The 23,238-nt window shown below is 31.6% G+C and overlaps 1 protein-coding gene across 1 annotated transcript in view; it reads right to left on the reverse strand.

The window, feature by feature from the left end:
- Positions 1 to 23,238, reverse strand: part of LOC118181063 (uncharacterized) — a 51,053-nt gene that overhangs the window by 18,486 nt on the left and 9,329 nt on the right. Inside the window, exons 2-4 of the mRNA XM_035350141.2 lie at positions 14,755 to 14,800; positions 9,611 to 9,678; positions 3,634 to 3,929 (exon numbers count right to left, since the gene is read on the reverse strand). Of these exons, the coding sequence (XP_035206032.1) occupies positions 3,634 to 3,929; positions 9,611 to 9,678; positions 14,755 to 14,800 (410 nt within the window). The remainder of the gene's footprint in view (positions 1 to 3,633; positions 3,930 to 9,610; positions 9,679 to 14,754; positions 14,801 to 23,238) is intronic.

Raw genomic sequence — 23,238 nt, forward strand, 5'->3', positions numbered from 1 at the left:
TCACCCTTCTCTCCATTTAGAGGATAATTAGAGAAACAAAAACAGATGCAACTGGGCAAATCAAATGACTACATTACAACACCTTCAAACTGATAAAATACTATAACACGTGCAAGATTTATACGTTGCTTAACAAGCAGATATTGCAGATAAAGTGATTGATATAGGAGAATGAATCCAACTGATGAAGTAAAGGCAAAATATGATAAGCATTTTGAGATAACTTACGATTATCTCAAAAGTTTAAAAACAGAAGAAGAAGAAGAAGATGAAGCAAACTTGTCACCAAATTAACGTGAAGGAAACATATTATTGGCAAAGATTTTGCCTGATCTCAATATAAATAGAATAACAGCAGAGAGTACTTAATTTTATTCACCTACCTCATGACTTGAGAACTCCATTTGGGGCTCATTCCCAATTTAATAACAGAAAGGTTCACATTTAGAACATTTCTGGCATGCAATGGACTATTCTATAAAATTTATCTACCTTTTAAATGCTTTTGCATTATTTAACATTTAAAAGTGCAGGTAAAACTCTTCTGAAATTGTAAAACACTAAAAAAGGATCTAATATGAAATTATTTTAGAAAACTAAAGTTATGAAATTGACAAATATAGTTAAAGTATCCAGTAAAAAATTATTTTAGAAAACAAGGAGTTTCTTGGAAGTTAATTACTAAAGAATTACCTAGCCAGGAGGTTCTCTGAAATTATAACTGAAGATGATTTCAAGATTCTAGGTTTTGTACTGACACTGGAAATTAAATCATCAGAAATGGAGGCTGTGATTAATGCTGAACCTCTAACCGATACAATGATTATATACAGCCCTGATCTCTCTCATCAGCAGACTTTTTAACTAGTCAAAGATTGTTAGCCATGAAACAGGTATCCTTAACAAAGAACAACATTAACACAATAATGATTGTTGGAGCTGTTAAGGCAACAAGAATAAGCATAATACAGTCAAAAATCGTTAATCTGGACTCGTCGGGAATTCGGCGATTCCGGATTATAGATCATCAGTTTAAATCTGGTAAAATGGCATGCAGAAATTATAAAATTAAAAATATGAAACCGTAATTTACGAAATAAAGAACAATTATGATCTAAAGGGTATCAAAATTTACAAAAAAAAAGCTTAATATTTATTTGTTTACTTTATTAAACATTTCTTTTAATGTAGATTGTTTAAGTTGCTTCGTTTTTTATGTTATAATGCATTCTCTTTAATTCTATAAACAGACATAATTTCTTGTTCAGTTACAAAGTTCCGCTGTTCAAGTCCTATAATTGATGTGTCAAGAATACCGACTAATTTGTCAATCGAAATTTTTTCGTTTTCAATAACCTCTGTCACTTTCTTCGCTATCGGAAGCGAATTATAATGACGAGGCATTTGATTTAAATCATATCAAAGACGAGATGAAATACTACATTGAGTAAACAATTATAAGCCAAATAAAATAAAAACATCTGTCCTTAAGATAAGGATAGTGCTGACAGATCAACTTCCAATTCAATGCACGCCGCCGCGGCGTTAAAGATAAATAATAATCTGGATCCAATTCAAAGATTAAGGAACAACGCAATCTGCAACATTAACTGAAATAGATAATTAGATAATTTTAGCTTAGCTTATCCCGTCCGTTATACATTAAACGCGCATTCGTAAACGTATTTTGCGCACGCGCACACGCAAATTCGCAGGCGCAGAAAGTTTGTAGCTTTGAAGTCCGGATTATAGATCATTCCGGATTATGGGTGTCCGAATTAACGACTTTTGACTGTATTTATAAATTTGCAGGATTAGTTTTGAAGCTTTGAACTTAGGACCTTCTTCAACTGCAGAAGTTCAAATAATTAAGGAAAATCCTGCACTCAGATGATATTAACCACTTTCTTCCTCTCATTGTTATCACCCGAGCACAGACTTCTTTTTTGCCATTTGTACTTCAGCAGTTAAAGCAGAAGGATCTATATTTAAACCTTCAAAATCAGTCCTGCAAATTTATAAATATTGCACTGATTCTCAATGTCTTAACACTTCCAATAAAGAACTATGTTAGAAACATCTTAAATAAATTTGGAAAAATTGATATATATATGAAAATAAATATAATCTTGAAAACTAAAATATGCTCACCAAGCAAAGAGAATAAGATCAATCGATATTTGTAAGGAATCAATAAGCTTGCAATATAATGAAAACAAATCCCAAGTTAGCTTTCGAAAAAACCTTTAAAAGCAATTTCCCAAAGCCCAAAATGGAAGGGTACTTTGTTCTGCTAGACTATGTTGTGGAATTATTATTTGAATAGCAATGCAACAAATTTTTTTCATCAGAAAGAATGACACTGCATCCTTCTGAGCAAGGAAATGTAGATCAAGAATCAGCACTGCAGTACAGTAGTAGGAATTAAAAATCCTGAAATGACAATATAGTGTCCATGGTGTGAGATATACTTGTACAGTCAAAAGTCGTTAATTCGAACACCCATAATCCGGAATGATCTATAATAATCCGGACCTCAAAGCTAAAAACTTTCTGCGCATGCGCCGCGTTGGCACATGCGCACAGGCGTTTTACGCGTGCGCGTAAGACCTTGACTACTGCGCATATGCGTGTGCGCAAGTGCAGAATATGTTTTCGCCTGCGCGTTTAATGTATAACGGACGGTGTAAGCTAAAATTATCTAATTATCTATTTCAGTTAATGTTAATGATTGCGTTGTTCCTTAATCTTCGAATTGGATCCCGCTTATTATTTTTTGCGGACTGTAAGAGCAATTTTATAAAAGTAAACTTGAACTTTCGATTATGTCAAATAGAATTTCCGATGCTGGAACTTCCAAAGGATCTACAAAATGAAAGTATGTTTCGATGTCCAACAAACAAAAAGTGGAATTGCTGCAAAAAATGGATAAAGACATGAAGAATGTGACAGAGAAGTTAGTGAAAACGAAAAAATTTCGTTAGTCGGTATTCTCGGCACAGCAATTAACGGGACTTGAACAGGCGGAACTTTATAACTGAACAAGAAATTATGTCTGTTTATAGAATTAAAGAGAAAGTATTATTACATAAAACGTAGCAACTTAAACAATTGAAAGAATTGAAATTTACATTGAAAGAAATGTTTAATAAAGTAAACAAATAAACATTAAGCTCCTTTTTTTTTTTTTTTTTTTTTGTAAATTTTGATACCCTTTAGATCATAATTGTTTTTTATTTCATAAATTACAGTTTCATATTTTTAATTTTAGAATTTCTGCATGCCATCTTACGAGATTTAAACTGATAATCTATAATCCGGAATCGCCGAAGTCCCGACGAGTCCGGATTAACGACTTTTGACTGTATTTATATCTTGATTACAAACTTACTGATATCTTTGTAATTGGTCCTTGTGATGATGTAACTACATAATGTTCATCTGATCTTTGTAATTGGTATTATGTAAAAATATTGTGCAACTTTGAAGCAAAAATACTAAATTAAATGATGCCATACAATAAAAATTTTAATTAATAGGCTATCAGAATGCAAGAAATCTGTAAAATCTTTGCTACACAAACCATAAACATACATTTTAAAAACATTACATCATGAAAATTTAATATCTTACTGCTGTAAATTGGTGAGTCGATCACTTTCATCAACAGTTCTCCTTCTTTTCCTTCTTGTTGTGTTTGAAGAATTTACCAGAATGGAATGAAATGTCCCATTTCCAGTTACAATGGGAGCATATGGTGTAGATTCATTAACTAAGGTAATTAACCTCTCGTTGCTCTCATTACAGATTTCCTGTACTGAGTTATTTAATACAGATGAGTTCACATTGTTTTGAGGTACTGAGTTATTTGATAAAGATGAATTCCCACTGCTCTGAGGACAAATACTTAAAATTCTTGGAGTCAGACACTAGAAAAAGCGGGAGGAGAATAAATAACATAGATGTTAAATACAACCAATCATAAAATTAGAAACAAAAGCAATAATTACTTTACAATGGTTCATAAAAAATTAACAGATACTGGAAATATTAAAACATATTAAAATTTAAAAAACTGAAACTCCAAGGCATATACTAAAATAGTATTTACATACTTTCCTACGGATCATAAAGGTCTGTCCCATCAGACTCGTACCAACTATTCCAGCAGAATTTGAAGGAAAAGTCACTCTTTATTTAGTTAGAAAATCAACAAATGCACGTTACAGATAGTTAAAAAGCCTGAATAAGCTTGAGCTCTAAAATTATCCAACCAATAAGCTTAATAAAACTAGTACCAACCAATAAGGTGGCATAACTCCCTAATGCTGTTTAAAATGGGAACAAAATTATCACCTTCTTTCTGAACTCCTTGCTTCATAAATTTGCTTAAATTCAAATGTAAACAGTGCTGCATCATTTCGTGAATTCCTTTATTGTATTGTGCTATTTTGTCGAGCCTCACATTCTTTCAACACTTTCAGTATAAATGCATATGTGTAACTGTCTGAGTGTGTTACAGGGTTTGTCCAGAAAGTAGTAAGACTGAATTTTTTCTTAAAAATGTATTCACAATTTTGATACGTTGACTTAATAGTTTTCAACATATGCTCCTTTTACATCAACACAGTATTTTCTAGTGATTCTGCCAATCACTGAAGGCTCTCTGGAATGCTCCCTCGTTACGGCCTCTTGAATGTCCTGGACCGAGCCGTGGTGCCGTACTTTCATAACCCTTTTCAGCCAGGGAAGAAGCAAGATGTCTGAAAAAGCAACATCTCTAGGCTGTTCCTGTACTCAGAAAACGAGTCACCCGTGTCCATCCAGCAATTGCTGTATCATGGAGACTCCATCATGACAATTCGTGAAGGCACACTGCCTTTGCTGTCATGGACTTTCTGACAAAATATGGCATTACAGCTTCCCCAGCCACCCTACAGCACACATGTTGCTCCGTCAGACTTCTTCCCTCGATTGTAAAGGGTCATGAAAAGACGGCACTACAACTTGGTCCAGGTCATTCAAGAGGCTGTAACCAGGGAGCTGAAAAGCATTCCTGGATTCCTACTTTCCTGACAAACTCTGTATTCCCATCTATGAGCATGCACATAAATATATACACTTACATGCTTATACATATTATTTAAATGAAACATACATCTATATAGGTATGTAGATATACAGTGGATGGACAAAAATATGGAAACACCTTGTGAAATGCATGTTTGAAAAGAAAGATTGATTTTAATGAAATATGTAGGTGGCGCTGGCATTTTTGACTACTGACGCCACCTATACAACTTCGTAAATGTGCTAAACAGTTCAGTTGTTGTCGGAGTACTGTTATGTGAGGTTGTCATTACATTATGTCAGAGTTAACAGACTTCGAACGTGGGCAAATTGTTGGAGCATGTATGGTAGGTGCTTCCGTAAGCAAGATAGCAGAGGTGTTTAGTGTTTCAAGAGGTACTGTATCGAAGATTTATTCCGCATATTTGAAAAGCGGAAAAACATCATCTGCTAAATCACAGCACGGACGAAAATGTGTCCTGAGTGATCGTGACAGACGATCATTAAGAGAAATTGTGACGAAAAATAAGAAGACCACAGCTGCAAAAGTTACTGCTGAAATGAATGTTGTGTTATTGAACCCTGTGAGTACCAAAACAATTAGAAGGGAGCTTCATAAACAGGGAATTGCTGGCCGTGCTGCAATTGAGAAGGCACTCATCAGTGATGCTAATGCCCGTAACAGGAAAAGGTGGTGTTTAAGTCACAAAGCCTGGACTATGAAGCAGTGGAAGCGAGTAATATGGTCTGACGAGTCTTCTTTCACATTGTTTCCCACTTCTGGCTGAGTTTACGTCTGGATGACGCCATCTCAAGCCTATAATACAGACTGCTTGTTGCCAAGAGTGAAACATGGCGGGGGTTCTGTTATGGTTTGGGCAGCCATATCGTGGTTCTCTGCTATCCCCATGATAACTCTGTCAGGGCACATGACTGCCAAGACTTATGTGAACATTTTGGCCGATCAAGTTCATCCCATGGTACAAACTTTGTTCCCCAATGGTGATGGTGTCTTCCAAGATGACAAAGCCCCTGTTCACACAGCTCACATTGTCCAGGACTGGTTTTCTGAGCACGAGGATGAGTTGTCCCATCTCCCCTGGCCACCACAGTCACCAGACCTGAATATTATCGAACCTTTGTGGTCTACATTGGAACGGAAAGTGCATTCTCGTTATCCACCGCCAATATCGTTATCTGAACTTGCCACCGTTTTGCAAGAAGAATGGTATAATATTCCCTTGGCAAACATTCAGGAACTGTATTTATCCATTGAGAAGACTGCAAGCTGTTTTGGATGCCAACAGGTTTCCTACACCATAATAAGCAAAGAAACATGTTTTTTTAGAGGTGTTTCCATATTTTTGTCCAACCCCTGTATGTTTACATAAATAAACATAAATTCTCATGTATTCATGTGTATATAGCTACAAGCAGTTCTTTTTACATTCTAAACAGTTCTGTCCATCTTTATTTACATACATGTTCATTTCAAAGTGACTCTTACACATGGAAGTTTACTGTGATTATTGTTCAAGCAATTTACAGAAATATAAATTCTGTGTCAGAGAAACAAAAATATATAATTTCAGCTTAAAACCTCAAAACCTTAAATACACTAAAACAAGTCAAATGGTCTGAAAGAGCTTTTTGCTTTTCTTTGTAAAAAAAAAAAAGGGAATTTTTTTCATTGCTTTCTCCCTGGGGTTCATCTCTAGACATCAGATTCTGGTTTGCTTTCAGAACAACTGTAATTTGAAATTTTCTCTCAATAAAGAAAAGTATCTAGAAGTCTAGTCAGTAATCCTTGCACCCCTCTGAGAATCCATTAAACTATACACAATAACCATTGTTGCAAGTAGGAGGTGATTCCTTAAAAGGGGGAAACCATAGTTCAAGAAACTCTGGCCTTTCAAGGCTCTTACATCTACCAAATCCATGGGTCCAAAAGGTTAATACAATTAAAGTGGATCGAAAGGGAAGCCTTGATTTCTCTAGATCAGTTATCCATCCTGGGATAATATCAAAAATAGCTTGATGAATAAAATGGAATACAGTAGAAGTCCAGAAATCCGCAAAGCTTGGGATCAGAGGTTGTACAGACTTTAGAATTTTGTGGATTTCAGGACAGAAAAGATAAATCATAATATTCAGACTCAAAGTGCAAAATAAATAAGGCGTATTAGATACATTTAATTAAATTATTATATACATTATTGCAATAATTTATTATATACGTTAAATTATTATTACATATATAAATTGATTATATTATTCATTGTATTATACATACACAGCATCGAGGTTTGCTGATTTCGCCCCATGCAAAGATTTCAGATTTCAGATTCCGGTGTTAGAATCACTGTTGCTGTAAAATTTCAACAGCTTTTCTTTATTTTTCCGTATATCATAAACAATCGTGTCACAATTCCATACGATTCCGCTCTAAACCGAGGAATAGCACCTGCCTCTATCTTTTGCAGAATTTGCACTTTTTGCATTATGGTCAATACAATGTGTTTACGTTTTTCAACGGTGCAAGCAGTAAAACTATGAGTGTGTTTCTTATCTGTAATTGTATTAAAAGGGGCTGAAATTAAAATATTCTTAATTTATCCACAAAATATCTGGATTAAAAAAGGCAGCACTAAATAATCTAGAGAAATAACAAAGCTCAGAAAATACAACAACATGAATCGTGAACTTGAAAGAAGCGTTGAGTGAATCGTCTGCTTTTTTACCTCAATGCAGATTAGAGGGGAAAAAACTTTCATCGTGATGTCAATAATTTGGTATTTCCGTTATGACTCATTATTATTCGGTAAGTATTTTTTCTTTGATATTTTGTACTCAATGTTGCTATAAACTACCTATAAACTGAATGTTTATATTTTGAGAGGCAATGTGGATTTCAGGAGTTGGCGGATTTTTGGTATTTGACTGTATTTTAGTATTCTACAAATTTTGTTTTTAAGTCAATCCCCCCCCTTCAGTTCTATTGTGATAATGAATCAAAAGAAATAATTTGTAGCCTGCGCACCATATATTGGGTGCTCAAACAGAGGAAAAAAATGAAATTCATTGTCTGATTGTAATATTGATAAAAATTGAAATGACTTTAAAATCAAAGCATTTTTCCAAATAACACACATCCAAAAAAAAAATTTAACTGTGAAAGAACAAGGCTTTCATAAGTAATCAGATTCTGATAAATAAATCCACCTAACTGAACGAAAAATTCACTGAAAAGCATTCACAACCAAAGCATCCTGTTCACAGCTAAAGCACTTCAAATTAAGCACAAAAAGAAAAAAAAGAAAAAAAAAATTAATTAACTGCCAACTCAAAAAAAATTAGAACAGAAGTGCTAACAATCTAAATGGGATGAATCACTTAAGAATGGATATGCATAAATTAATTTAAAAATGCAAACCTAAAATAAATAAGAATTAGTTAAAAAAGAAATGGATATTTTTAAAGAATGGAAAATAAGCTACAAAACACGTTTTTAAAAACTAAGATACATACTTAAAATGAGAATCTAATTACTGTCCATACTTATGGAACAATAGAAAGTGAATTTGTGAGGATGTCCAAGGTCATGAACATATGTCACTATGATGTCACAAAATCATGTGATTTAGGGTGTCATTTGTGACTTTCCAACTCTTTCCTGCTACTTTAGTTGAAAAATTTCAGGCAATACTGTGTAGGTGTGGTCATGTCTCATGATGGACATACTGACACCCTTCCATTAATGATGTAAAATCTAAAAGCAACAACAAATAAAAAATACTATACAACACAACTGATGTTACGAATGAGCTTAACAGTTATGAAATGAGCTTTCAGTTATTCTTCAAGATTTATAAGCTATCTAAATGAATGTCTAAAGAGGACATCTTGATTGAGAACCATTTAAAAATGAGAAAAGAGACAATTGTGCAATCATCTTATTATCAAAATCCATATTATTATCACTATTTTTATAATTATAAAACCTTATTACTCTCAAACACACTAAACAAAATTTTTATACATAAAATTTTAAAATATTCTAAAAATTCATTAATTACTGGAAATCCTGGACATGAATTTAGATTCTTATATATTAACGGTCATATATTAACCTTAGCAGAAATTTTTAAATTTTCAGAATGTACTAAACTCTAGCAACCATGTGCATAACAATTGCACAGCAAATTCCAAGCTTCAGCAACTTTTATAACAAATCTATTTTTTACTATAAAGTCTATTTTATAAAACATACAGTTACTGAATTTGCCTGCAAAGGGAAAAAATAGCAGTAAAATTTCTTCAGGAATACAAAAATGTTTTGCAAAATTACTAAACAGAACAAATGCCTTGAAGTCTTCAAAATATTTCCAACAGAACAGAAGTGCACTTGTAACAAACAAGATTTATTTAGTTATGTATAATTTAATAAATACATATAATTAATACATTCAAAATATTATTTAAATTTATAACACCAAATTTTAAACATGACATATGATAACACAATCGCAATGATACATACGATAATACTATCATCTTCAGGAACTGCTGGAATTAAATTATCATCATCCTGGGTCAAGTCAATGAACCCTAAAAAATTGTGACACAAAATAGTAAATATACATTCTATTTTGACTTTTATGAAGCCATAACTTTCACAAAACATAAAATTAAAAGTAGATTAGAACTCCAATTAAGTTTGATATTAAATTATTTATGGATTTTTAGTTTTATTTAAATAATAAAAGAAAATAATGGGGAATGTTATACATATCTTTTAAAAGTTAGTAAATTAGCTTAAATTACCATATGTATGACAATCAGTTAAGCTTGCAATGTTCAGCAATTTGGCGACAAAACAAAACTGGTATGTTCCATTAAAAAAAAAATCACAAATTTATCTCTATATATCAAAAAATAATAATAATCTGTATTAACCATTAAATTTTATTAACTGATATTGATCCAAAAATATTATATTAATTCAATTTTAACTGAATAGAAACAGCCATACATTTTGCTTTAGAGTAAAAAAAAAAAAAAAAAAAAAAATTTTCTTAAATTTCATGCTGTAAAAAAAGAAACAAAGTTATATATTGTTCAATGAAAATGAAAATGAATTTCATTGTTTAATTTTGTTAAGTATTTGTATCTTTTTACAAGATAGTTGGAGGTTTAAGTTTCAAGACTTTTGGCAAAATATTTATTTGATAATAGTTACTGATAATCTAAAGAAAGATAGAAACTTCTTATAATACTGAACAAAAAAGTGTTACCAACCAATGTGCAAATTTCACAAATAATTGCAAATCCCAACATTTTACCCTTGAGTAAGGAATAAACTGGTGCTTATGTACTATTGCAACCATCTTAGTAGAAGTAGCCAAATTTTCAGAAAGTGCCAAACTCTGACAACCATGCACATAACAGTTCTTCCAGCAACCACACTCATAACAATCATTTCAATCAAGCAATGATGTCATTTTCGTATGTGTTCTATTCCAAGTTCCAATGGTTTTTACACACAAATCATATTTTTTGACTTTGTTTTAAAGTATGAGTTTGTGGAATTTGTCAGCAATGGAAAAAACTAAGGTAAACTTTCGACAATAATACAGAATTTTGCTGAAAAAATTCCAGATGGAACAACAACAAAATGTGTTTTCTAGATAGCCACTGTTACCGAAGATTGCACAAAGCCGACTCTCCACAATTCTCTGATATTCTTTTAAGTGAAAACAGATCGCTGTGTACTTTGGGAGAAGAATAACGAAAAAAAATTACAGAGATTTGAAGAACGTGTTTTATTTTTTAATATTTGACACAACCCTTATTTAATAATTCAAATTTGTATTTTAAATTGCTAAAGTACATTCTCTTTTCCTATGTTGATATTATTTAGCAAACTTGCTACAAATATCGACAGTTTGGCAAGCATTCTAAAAAAGAAGATGCAAAAACCACCAATCTGCACATGCTAAAGTAACTTTCACATTTTCATCCAGAAAAAATTGTCAAATTGCGGCAAGATGGTTGCGATAGCACCTAAGTACCGAATAAGCTTATATAAAAATAGAAAATGTTGTTTTTTGACAGTCCGCATCCCCAGCAAAAAGTCCCAAATCTGCCTCTTCATTCTCACCATGCAGTTTCCAATGTACAACGTTGAATTTCTGTCTTTTCACATTATGATACATCTGTTAGTTGATAGAAAATTCCACAACTTTTATAGTGAAAGTAGTTTTAGGAATAAAACCATTTTTCTGTTTTTTAAAACCATTTTTCAGTTTTTTAAAACCATTTTGAAAAGCAGTTTATTGTCTCTCTTTCCCACCTTTTTTACACTTTCTTGAGACATTTGCATTTTTTATTAGTTCTTTCCTCAATTATAATTCTTTGTCTGGGAATTCCAAGTTTAAATGCAGTTTTTCTCTGGTTTCACCTACCAAGAATATTATAAGCTTTAAAATTTTACCCATTTCCTTCAAATTAAAGTTTTTTCGCTGTGCCATTTTTGACATAATACAAGCAAAGCATTCAACAAATTAAAAATATGCTTCTTCCAGTGATTTATTCAGCTTCAAAATTTACATTTCTAACCAGCAGAATATTGTATTTTGTCTATTTACTCGATCTGCTGCTTCATGAATACTAATGCTGTCTTTGCTTTTTTCAACCTAAAATTACCACTTCCTTCCCATTTAAAGACCGTTAATGTATAGTAATGCTATGAAACATTTCATGAACTTTTTTTATACCTATCTATGAACATAAACCTTAAAAAATAAGATTCAGAAGTAGCATTTTCATCTATCAGACAGTATTTGAAAAGAAACACTCATTTATAGCATCTCTATGTATTACTGAAGCACTTAATACCTGAACGATAAATAATCCAATAAAGCTAATGGATGAACTACACACAGCTTTGATAAATGCAAGTATGATAATCTGTCACTAAAGAATCAATCTATGCCTATCTAAATTTTGTAAGTGGCAGACACGAGTTTAATAAAGTGGCATTTTTATTAATTAATATAGGGGTTCCCATACTTTTTCAGTTGGTGATGCACTTACAGGTTTAGTATTTTGTTACGGCGTCCTAGTCATGTTTAATGAAGTGTTGTACAAGGTTTGTGCTTTACAACCTGCTTACTACATAATGCCATAGCAACACAACACTTCACTAAATATGACTCTATACTGATACTAGCGACCATGCACAGAAAAGAAAACAACCACAATCTAAAGCTCATATAGGTATATATCGAACTTATACACAAGAATATTATATTATCATTATTAAAGAAAAATAAGAAAAAATCAATTGGACAGGTGAGCTTGCTGATCTCTACAAAGTTTTTCAAAACAAGAAATAAGACTTGACACTGCCACAATCATTTCTAGCTCCCCACTGATCTATGAACGATATTTGCTCTTTATTAGAGCTACAGCTGAAAATCCGGTTTCACATAAATATGATGTTGCAAAAGGAATAAGAATCCTTAAAGCTTTGGAATTTAAGAGTTCGATATTCATTTTTGATGATTATTCAAAACTCCACCAAATCAAAATAAGCAAATTTTGTTTTAAGGCTATTGTCGCAAGAGAGTTCAAGCTTCTGTGAACTGCAGTAATATAACAGTGTTTAGCTCCCATGTCCATGTAAAGTTATTTTGAACAGTTAGGCTTTCAACGGCCTAGTTTTTATGTAGTTTCGATATGTCCCAATACTAAATTCAATTTACAGTTTATTGGCTTTGATGTAAGTGCTTCCCTATGGGTGATGCAATAGGTCCACATAACGAGCGGTGCTCGCGATGAGTGCTCCAGACAACTCCTGTCGATGCAATGCAATGGTCGAATGCGGGCTTCTGGAGATCACTGGCATAGGCTATAAAAAAAATTCAGTATTGCCTAACTCAAGTCCGTACATGGGAAGAGAGTGGTGTCAGTTTCCTACACAATGAGCGATTTATATAGCACACACGATTAGAATTCAGATTCCGTAAAAGAGTAAACAGGAGCACAGCAGAACTTTGGGAACCCTTGAATTAATACAGTCAAAAGTCGTTAATCCGGACTCGTCAGGACTTCGACGATTCCGGATTATCGATCATCAGTTTAAATCTGGTAAGATGGCATGCAGAAATTATAAAATTAAAAATATGAAACCGTAATTTATGAAATAAAGAACAATTATGATCTAAAGGGTATCAAAATTTATAAAAAAAAAGCTTAATATTTATTTGTTTACTTTATTAAACATTTCTTTCAATGTAAGTTGTTTAAGTTGCTTCGATTTTATGTGATAATACATTCTCTTTAATTCTATAAACAGACATAATTTCTTGTTCAGTTACAAAGTTCCGCTGTTCAAGTCCTATAATTGCTGTGTCGAGAATACCGACTAATTTGTCAATCGAAATTTTTTCGTTTTCAATAACCTCTGTCACTTTCTTCACTATCGGAAGCGAATTATAATGATGAGGAATTTGATTTAAATCATATCAAAGACGGAGTACATCGAGATGAAATACTACATTTAGTAAGGAATTATAAGCCAAATAAAATAAAAACATCTGCCCTGAAGATAAGGATACTGCTGACAGATCAACTTCCAATTCATTGCGTGCCGCTGCATTAAAGATAAACAAACGTTAAAGTTTAGATAAACAAAGGATATGCCTTTATCTATTTTTTGCAGCAATTCCACTTTTTGTTTAATGGACTTCGAAACATACTTTCGCTTTGTTGATCCTTTACATATTAGTAAATATATATCAGAAATTCTATTTGACATAATCGAAAGTTCAAGCTTACTTTTATAAAATTGCTCTAACAGTCTGCAAAAAATAATAAGCCGAATCCAATTCGAAGATTAAGGAACAACGCAATCTGCAACATTAACTGAATTAGATAATTTTAGCTTAGCTTATACTGTCCGTTATACATTAAACGCGCATTAGTAAACGTATTTTGTGCACGTGCACAAGCATATTCGCAGCCGTAAAGGTCTTACGTGCGTCAACGCGATGCATGCGCAGAAAGTTTGTAGCTTTGAGGTCTGGATTATGGGTGTGCAAATTAACAACTTTTGACTGTATATAGTTTGGAAACTAGGTAGGTAGGTAATTGAAGGTAATAAGCGGCTGGTTTTATTAACCATAAGTTTAACATGTGACAGGTACTGTATTATACAGCCACGGGAAAATAGTATATATAGTTAAGAAGAAAGCAATAATATTGTTATATACATATATATATATTTAATATAATAAATAGTATATACAGTTAAGAAGGAAGCAATAATATAAAGAAAAACAATTTATTAAAGTGCAGAAGCCTTGTAAAATTACAGTATCCTGGAATATTTTTAGGGTTAAATGCTTATCTATTCACACATTTTATTTTACATTTAAAAATCATCTCAAAAACTTACAGGTGTCTATGAATGCATTAATAGCCAAATATGATTTCATCATTCTTTTTGTGCATAAAATACAGAATGATTAATATTGCTTTAAAATGGCATTTATGAAAGAGAAAAATTTCTTATAATTAACAAACTTTTAATCTTTATGTAATACAGAATAAATAAAAGGTACTGATTTTCACCATAACATTTTTTAAGCATCAAAATATATGAAATTTATAAATTCTCACCTGAATAGGTTACAAAAGGTTTTGGAGCAGAAATATTTGCAACAGCCTGAAATTTAACAAAGGAAGACTAAATCATTAGAATTCAAGACATGATTTATTTTCAAGATTTAAGTACTACAATCTTGCAATGGAAGGATTAGAAAAAAGTTTACAAAAACTCATTACAAAAGCAGTTATATGTATTCTAAATCTATGATATTTTATTCCATATACAGATTGACATATGAAAAATATCTTGTAAATATACACATAAATATTTAAAAATAAATCAAAATAATAAAGCACATGTATGTAACAGATGTGTTCATTCTGGAAAATGTTTTTCCTCTTTTTATAAGTTCGCTTTCTCATATACACTACCTTCTTAAAATAGAAGTATTAAAAAATGATAAAAATAGCAATTGCCATAATTTCAATGAAAATGTTTGAAACTCTTGTTGCATTCATCATATTTTTAGCACTTTTTAATTCATCATTTCTGTAAGTAATCAAAAGAAATAATTATTTTCCAGATGAGTGGCAAACTAAAATTATTTCTAAACTGGATAACTGTTCTGTTTATCAGGACAGTTATACAATAACAAGTAGCAAAATTATAAATAATAAGATTAACAAATACAAAATACTTTAATCATGGTTCACACGCTCAGACAGAGGCATTTTAGAAGCATTCAAAAGGAAAATTTGTATTTACATTTATACAAATAAACATTACAACTTAAATTTAAGCTTATTAAAATTTAATTCACTTTCATTAAATGTTTACTAAACTTGAGATTTATTTAGAAAATATATTATTTAAAAAATTATCTTTTACAAAGTTAAAATATAAAATCAATATACAGTAAAAAGTCTGTAATCCAGACGTCCATTATCCGGAATGATCTATAATCTGGACCTCAAAGCCACAAAATTTTTTGTTTCTGTATGCTTTAACGCATGCACGTTTAACATTACGCACGCTCATTTAATGTTTACGCATGCACGATTAACACAAAAAACAAAGCAACTTAAACAACTTACATTGAGAGAAATGTTTAATAAAGTAAACAAATAAATATTAGGCTTTTTTTGTAAATTTTGAAACCCTTTAAATCATAATTGCTCTTTATTTCATAAATTATGGTTTCCTATTTTTAATTGTATAATTTCTGCATGCAATTTTACCAGATTTAAATTGATGATCTATAATCCGGAAAAACATTTAATCCGGAATCACTGAAGTCCCGACGAGTCCGGATTACGGACTTTGTACTGTATTTACAATTCTGATAGCTTTCCATTATAAGCAGATTTTACAAGCGCTTTTAAACTCTTTCCTATAATTATTTTAGGCTTTTTAAACTCTTGCAACAGTGTTTCCCTCTTCATAAACGCACTGTATGTGCGGTATAAAGTCTGAAATCAGGACCTAAGGACCAACAGCAACTTTTTAAAATTTTTGTATGCTTAAATTTCCCACATGTGCATTTAATATTTTTGTTATAATAAAACATATGGAAAGCCATGATTTTTAATTTCACTTTGGCACTAAATAAAACATCTCCATGTTGAAAAGACTCGATCATTTATTAGCATAAATCTAATACTGCTTTGGTTTCATGGGCTGATCGATAACCATTACTTGATAGCAGGACAGGCATGGAACCGTGATGGTTTTGGCTTATAGTTGAATGGTTCAAGATGCACAGAGCACCAACATCAATACTGCAAGTAAACTACCATTCTAGTTGGTAAAGTCTCAGCAAGCAGAACTAAAATTAGGACGAAGTTTAACCAACTAATGGCAGTAATTCATGAGATAGCAAAGTCTTTACGGAATGCAATAGAAAAGACGTTTCATAGTGCAAAATATATAAAATACATTCAAGATAAATATTGTTATAGAAACACAGATGCTATAAGAATACAATGAAAAGTAAAATACACGCTGCTACAATGACTTGAAAATATATACACTTTAGCTATTAAAAAACAGCATTACAATGGACTGTGCAAAGACGTTTAAATATTATTTTGACAGTGGGATCACTGTCTCCTAAGCTAAGTCATATAGGCATAAAGAGAGTTTGGAATTTTCTCACAGAAATTATGCAAACTAGCAAGGATGTAATCATGAGCAGGAAGCATGTCAATATCTTGGTGAATATTCTGATTCGGAATGCATTACGGAGCATTTGTAAACATTCCTAAAAGTTCATTTTGAAAAACATTGTTTTTTGCGATAAGATTTAAGTGCTGAGGCTCAAACTGGTACAGCATAAAAGAGAACTGGATGAATCAGTGTTATGTAGACAATTCTTTTCACTCCAAGGTTTAGCTTCAATTTCCTCCCCAAGAGGCTATACAATGGCACAAAGACTGGATTAACCTTGCTTAAGGCATAACAGATTTGCTCCTTGAAACTTAACTTATTAGCTAGGATAATGATATGGACACCCAGATATGTTGTAGAATTTACAGAGAAAATTTGATCTCCAGTTTGCAAATTTAAGTTGACAGGGTGGTTTTCCTCGTATCTTCTGAATAATATACTATATTACTTGCATTTAATTTAAATTTCCATAAATTACACCAGTGTGAGATTACATTTAGACACAGTTTCAGATTTTCTATAGCATGATTTGGATTGATTGATTTAAGTCATAACTACTGGGCCGTCGCCATATTTTGCAATCTTGCTGCTGAGAGGTTTCAGCACATCACTGATGTGCATATATTAAAAAGTGTAGGTCCTAATACTTAAAACAACAGCGCATATGATTTTTCTGCTGGATACTGTGTTTCCCATACGAACTTGAAATGTTTGACAGTACTATTATTGATTTTTTACCTACTGGATAATTTATATCCGTGATGCCAAGATGGGGAGTCATTATTTACTACTTTTTGCTTTCATCATAGCATCACTTTCAACACATTGCAGCTTGAGAAATACTCATTGCAGTCATGTCTTAACTTTTTTTTTTTTTTTTTTTTAAATATCAGTAGTCGAATACCCAAAAGCAAGGTAACCTTTCTATGTTGATATTATACTTGGTAATGATTGCAGACTTCAGATAATTGTGCTACAAAGTATTGCATGTGTTCAGGGGGAGAAATTTAATAGAAATTTCTTTCCATATGTAAAAAATAGATTTTGTAAATGATATTCATAAGCTAAAAGATTAAAATTAGGATTATTTAAATTAAGATAACTCATCTGTCATCGAGATAAGCCTTAAGTATATATGGAAATTTATTCATTTGGGAATGAGATAAACCATAAGCATGTGCAGGAAGTAAACGTAAGTATAATAAATAACAAAAGTAATATTGTAACAAAAGTAATTTCCATTTTGTGTCAAAATACCTATATTAGAACAAAGCTATATATAAATCTAATACATATCCTAAGTCACACTTTCGAGACATGAAAAATTAATTTTGAATTTTGTCAATCAGCTCAGTAGAACGGGAGATATAGAACTGTTCCCCCCCTTTTTAGCACAGTGTACATTCTCTACAAACTCCCAACTGATAATAAATAAGAAAACGGGTTATTTTTTTAAATAACCTTAAAACTATCACCTGGGAAATAAAAGAATTTTTATGGTGTAATTTATAATTTTACTTTTAGAGAAATTCACTTAATTTTTACTTAAGAGTTTTATAATGGAATTTAGAACTTATTCATCTTTTAATATGTTTCGTCTTGATTCTTCAAATATTAGAAAACTATTTTCGTTTTAAACAGTTATGTTTAAACATGGATAGTCACTCAAAATAATTAGATCCAACTGCTTAAATCTTTTGTTACAGCAGTGATCACCACGGGAATATTTTACGTAGATCGTGTTAACGCTCTGTTTGGCTAATCTTGATCTCTCCACTGAGCTGGTGCTGATAATAACAACTACCATTGTCAGCCTTATCTTGTAGTTGATTGTATAAGCATGAGGTTGTGCATGCTGTTTTTCGTGTGAATATTAAACATTTGACAACTTGGATAGTTTAATTTATTTACAGGTATCAAGCTAGGTCTATTCTAACAATGTTGTGTTCAAGCCAAAAGCAAAAAACTCATCACTTTCATTCGGAATAAAAAACTGATTAATTCTTTACCCAGGTAAAGGATAAATGTGTGCGCTTACTGAGCTATCCAAGTGTATCAGTCAGTAAGAAAGTAGTGAATTCAATAAATGCTTACAAGATTTTATTTCTTTCGAGACATGAAAATTGCATTTTTCATGTCTCAAAAGTGCGACTTAGGATATATATTAGATTCATATATAGCACTGTTCAAATATAGGTATTCTGACACAAAACCAGACTTTTTCTGAAATGACATGCCAATTTTTTTTTCCATATTTCGATTCTACGACTCTAATTATGCCAAACTCCTGAGTTTTGTACAAATCACAAAAGCAGTTTTTAAAAAATTAGCTTTTCAATGTTAATTCAATTTGGTATGTATTTATTAATCCCTTTCTTTTTTAATGAAACTCATTTGATTCCTTCCTACACAGTTCGAAATTTAGGTTCATTCCAAATAAAATTCGCACTTTTTTTTTTACGATTTATTTTTAAAATTTGTATTTTTAAATAATTTTTATAAATCTTTTGAAAAAAAAAACTGAATTACAACCTATAAAATTTTTACAATCATCTTAAAGTAGATGTATTTCTAAGCATACCTGCAAAAAATTAGAGCATTTTATTCACAATTTTCGAAGATATACGTGAATTTATATTCTGCCGCAGTTTGAAATTTGGTATATTTGTTGTAAGCAATAACAACGAAAATGTGGTTTATGCACTTTGTTAAAATTATTTGAAAGGAGGAACGATGCAACATTTTTTTTTTTCCCCCGCTCCTGCACAATGGAAGGAAAAAGAAAATTAAGTTGCCATATATTAAGTTCGCCAAGTGAATTATTCTTGGCTCAAACTGAAAAAAAATTTGCCAAATTAAATTTTTGAATTTCTCTGTAAATTTCCCATCAAATTTTAAAAAATTTAATACTTAGACATAATCTGAGTCATAGAAATGAAATGTGGAAAAAAATTGGTTTGCTATCTCAGAAAAAGTCAAAATACCTATATTAGAACAAAGCTATATATAAATCTAATACATATCCTAAGTCACACTTTCGAGACATGAAAAATTAATTTTGAATTTTGTCAATCAGCTCAGTAGAACGGGAGATATAGAACTGTTCTCCCCCTTTTTAGCACAGTGTACATTCTCTACAAACTCCCAACTGATAATAAATAAGAAAACGGGTTATTTTTTTAAATAACCTTAAAACTATCACCTGGGAAATAAAAGAATTTTTATGGTGTAATTTATAATTTTACTTTTAGAGAAATTCACTTAATTTTTACTTAAGAGTTTTATAATGGAATTTAGAACTTATTCATCTTTTAATATGTTTCGTCTTGATTCTTCAAATATTAGAAAACTATTTTCGTTTTAAACAGTTATGTTTAAACATGGATAGTCACTCAAAATAATTAGATCCAACTGCTTAAATCTTTTGTTACAGCAGTGATCACCACGGGAATATTTTACGTAGATCGTGTTAACGCTCTGTTTGGCTAATCTTGATCTCTCCACTGAGCTGGCGCTGATAATAACAACTACCATTGTCAGCCTTATCTTGTAGTTGATTGTATAAGCATGAGGTTGTGCATGCTGTTTTTCGTGTGAATATTAAACATTTGACAACTTGGATAGTTTAATTTATTTACAGGTATCAAGCTAGGTCTATTCTAACAATGTCGTGTTCAAGCCAAAAGCAAAAAACTCATCACTTTCATTCGGAATAAAAAACTGATTAATTCTTTACCCAGGTAAAGGATAAATGTGTGCGCTTACTGAGCTATCCAAGTGTATCAGTCAGTAAGAAAGTAGTGAATTCAATAAATGCTTACAAGATTTTAAAAGGCATTTATTGAATTAAAGTGATTTACAATTGCCTGTCAAATCGCCTTTTATTAAAATTAATGCTGAAGAGTTCTCTTACTTGTGTTATAGAGCATTTTGATTTTCAAGAATACAATGAGGCAGTGGAGTTGGAACCGATTGATTTTCAAGATGATTTATGTGTAAAATCGCTTTCTTCAAGCTCTGAAGGCATTTAGTCTCTTGTTCCTAAAGAAAAATACCCAATTTTGGTCCAGGTTTGTCTCAAAGTGAAGGCATTGTTCAGCTCAACATATCCGTGCAAGATTTCTTTTTCCAGTATGAAATTTATTAAAAATAAGTACAGAAACAGACTCACTGATGAACATTTGGACAACAGTATTCAAATAGCAGCCACTACATGCTCTCCCAATACTTAAAAAAAATTGTTATTGACAAAAAAAAAAAAAAAAAAAAAAGTTCCATTCTTTTCATTAAAGTTGTGAACAAATTCAGAGTCCGATTTAAAAAAAAAAAAAAAAAAAAATCTGTCATTACATTTGTTATTTATTACTAACTACACTGTAGTTTCTTTCTTAGGTACAATTCAATTTCAGTTTCTTTTGGTTATATACAGTTTTGGTTATATACAGTTTAATTAAAATAAATTTCATATTTAGTGGAAATATAAGTTTATAGGCAATAAATAAATCTAATTTTTTTTATTTGGTAGTTCTTTTGCTTAGTAGCTTACAGTAGGATTTAAAAACGGCACAGTAGCTCAGAAGCTTCATAAGTTTCGCGACTACTGGTTTAGAGGGATGAAATGAAAGTTAGGATCAAAAGCTTGATTAATACCTTGTGCATATGAATGTGTACACAAAATAGATAGACGCATCAATAAATAGTTTGATATATTACTTATGACTGCAATATGGATGAAAATACAGTTTGTTCAACTATTGAAGATTATCTGAAGAAGTATTGGAAACAGAGATGTATTTTTGAGAAAAATGATGATGTATATGTGATATCAGGTTTTAAACAGCATGTATCTCATGAACTCGATGCACATCTCCATAAATTCCGTAAAAAAAATGCTATAAAGGTAAAAAGATGATTAGCACTAAATGTTTGAAAAAGTTGAAAGGGGAGGTTCTTTATTATAATTACAGAAATCGTTATTATTTATTTTAATTATAGAATTTTTCCCACCTAAGAAATACTGTTACAACAGACTCCTGGAACACATACAATTGTTTTTCAGGTAAAGACATTCTCATGCAGAAAAAGGTCCTTTTCCATTAGCCAGGTTTTAATATATCTGATCCTGATGGACTACAACTAAAATTTTAATAAAGTATTCACATAAATAAAACTGTGTTTTAAAGGGATAGTAACAACTAAACTTTTAATACCGTATCACATAAATACAGAGGCTGTTCCCCAATTTTTTACATGATTTTGATTTACTATAAAAAAAAATCGCCTGCTTGGAAATTTGTTTTCTAATTGAAACTATAATTTTGAAAGTATACAACATCGTCTGCTATTTGACAGTTTTGTTTTCATGCAAAATGGTACTTTTAAAAGAAATGGTTGGAAAGCTACGTTTCTGCACTTTGTGAAGAAAATTATTCATATATAGTTACTAAAACATGCTGTGAAAGCCATGGTTTTTCGATATTTAAAAGTATGACAGTTAATATTATCAACAAAAAAGTCAAAAAATGTCAGTCTGGCTTCAAGAGGAAAAACTGTTCCAAATACATATCCAAAGAAAAACCAGACATGTTCTGAATGTTGCAAATGTAAGAACTTTATAGAGACATTAGGTTAATTGGAAAAAGCCAGAGAGATGAAAAATTAGCAACCGCCTTCGCCGGAAATCAAACCACGGACCTCTGAAATACCGGTTCAGTGTGCTGACCACTACACCACGAAGGCAAGCTAGGAAGGCAAAAGAAATATTTTATATACTCTCCCTTTTAAAGGGCAACTAGGGTTTTTTAAGGGACCCAATCACCAAATCCTGGGTGAGGAGAATCATCATTATCAATCATCTGGGTGAGGAGATTTTTGGCGCAAAAAATCGCTGCTACATAAATCCAGAATAACAAATCAAAGGGAAGCACTTCCACAGAGAACCCGGTAAATGTAAACATCGCCAACTTTGGCGATAATAGTTCAAACCTGGTAACCCAGCGGATTTATCCTATTCGCTTGTTCGAAGTTTGTAACCATTCCTCCTGGGTTTATTTTATTGAATTATCACTGTCGTTGTTCTCATTTGCAGCTTTATATTATTCTTCTCTTATTTATTATTATTTTTTCTGAATTTGTTAACAACGAATGGATAGAAATATTTTCGTAGATAGTTGCCGGTTCTCGGTTCGGGATGAAAGGAAGAAAGTACGGCGGGAGGGGTGAATGCTAATTTGTAACACGGCTGTTCACGTTGTGTTCTTAATTATTAACAGCTCTAAGAACCAGCAATTTAAATAACTAAGTAATGCTTTTATTTTTATTATTGGTTATTGTCATCTAAAATGAGAATAAATCAATTTTCTGCCTTAAATTTTAACAATATATTGTTA

The sequence above is a fragment of the Stegodyphus dumicola genome, chromosome 9, assembly GCF_044657685.1.
Source record: "Stegodyphus dumicola isolate Sdum_Otavi_A_Nest chromosome 9, ASM4465768v1".
NCBI lineage: Eukaryota > Metazoa > Arthropoda > Arachnida > Araneae > Eresidae > Stegodyphus > Stegodyphus dumicola.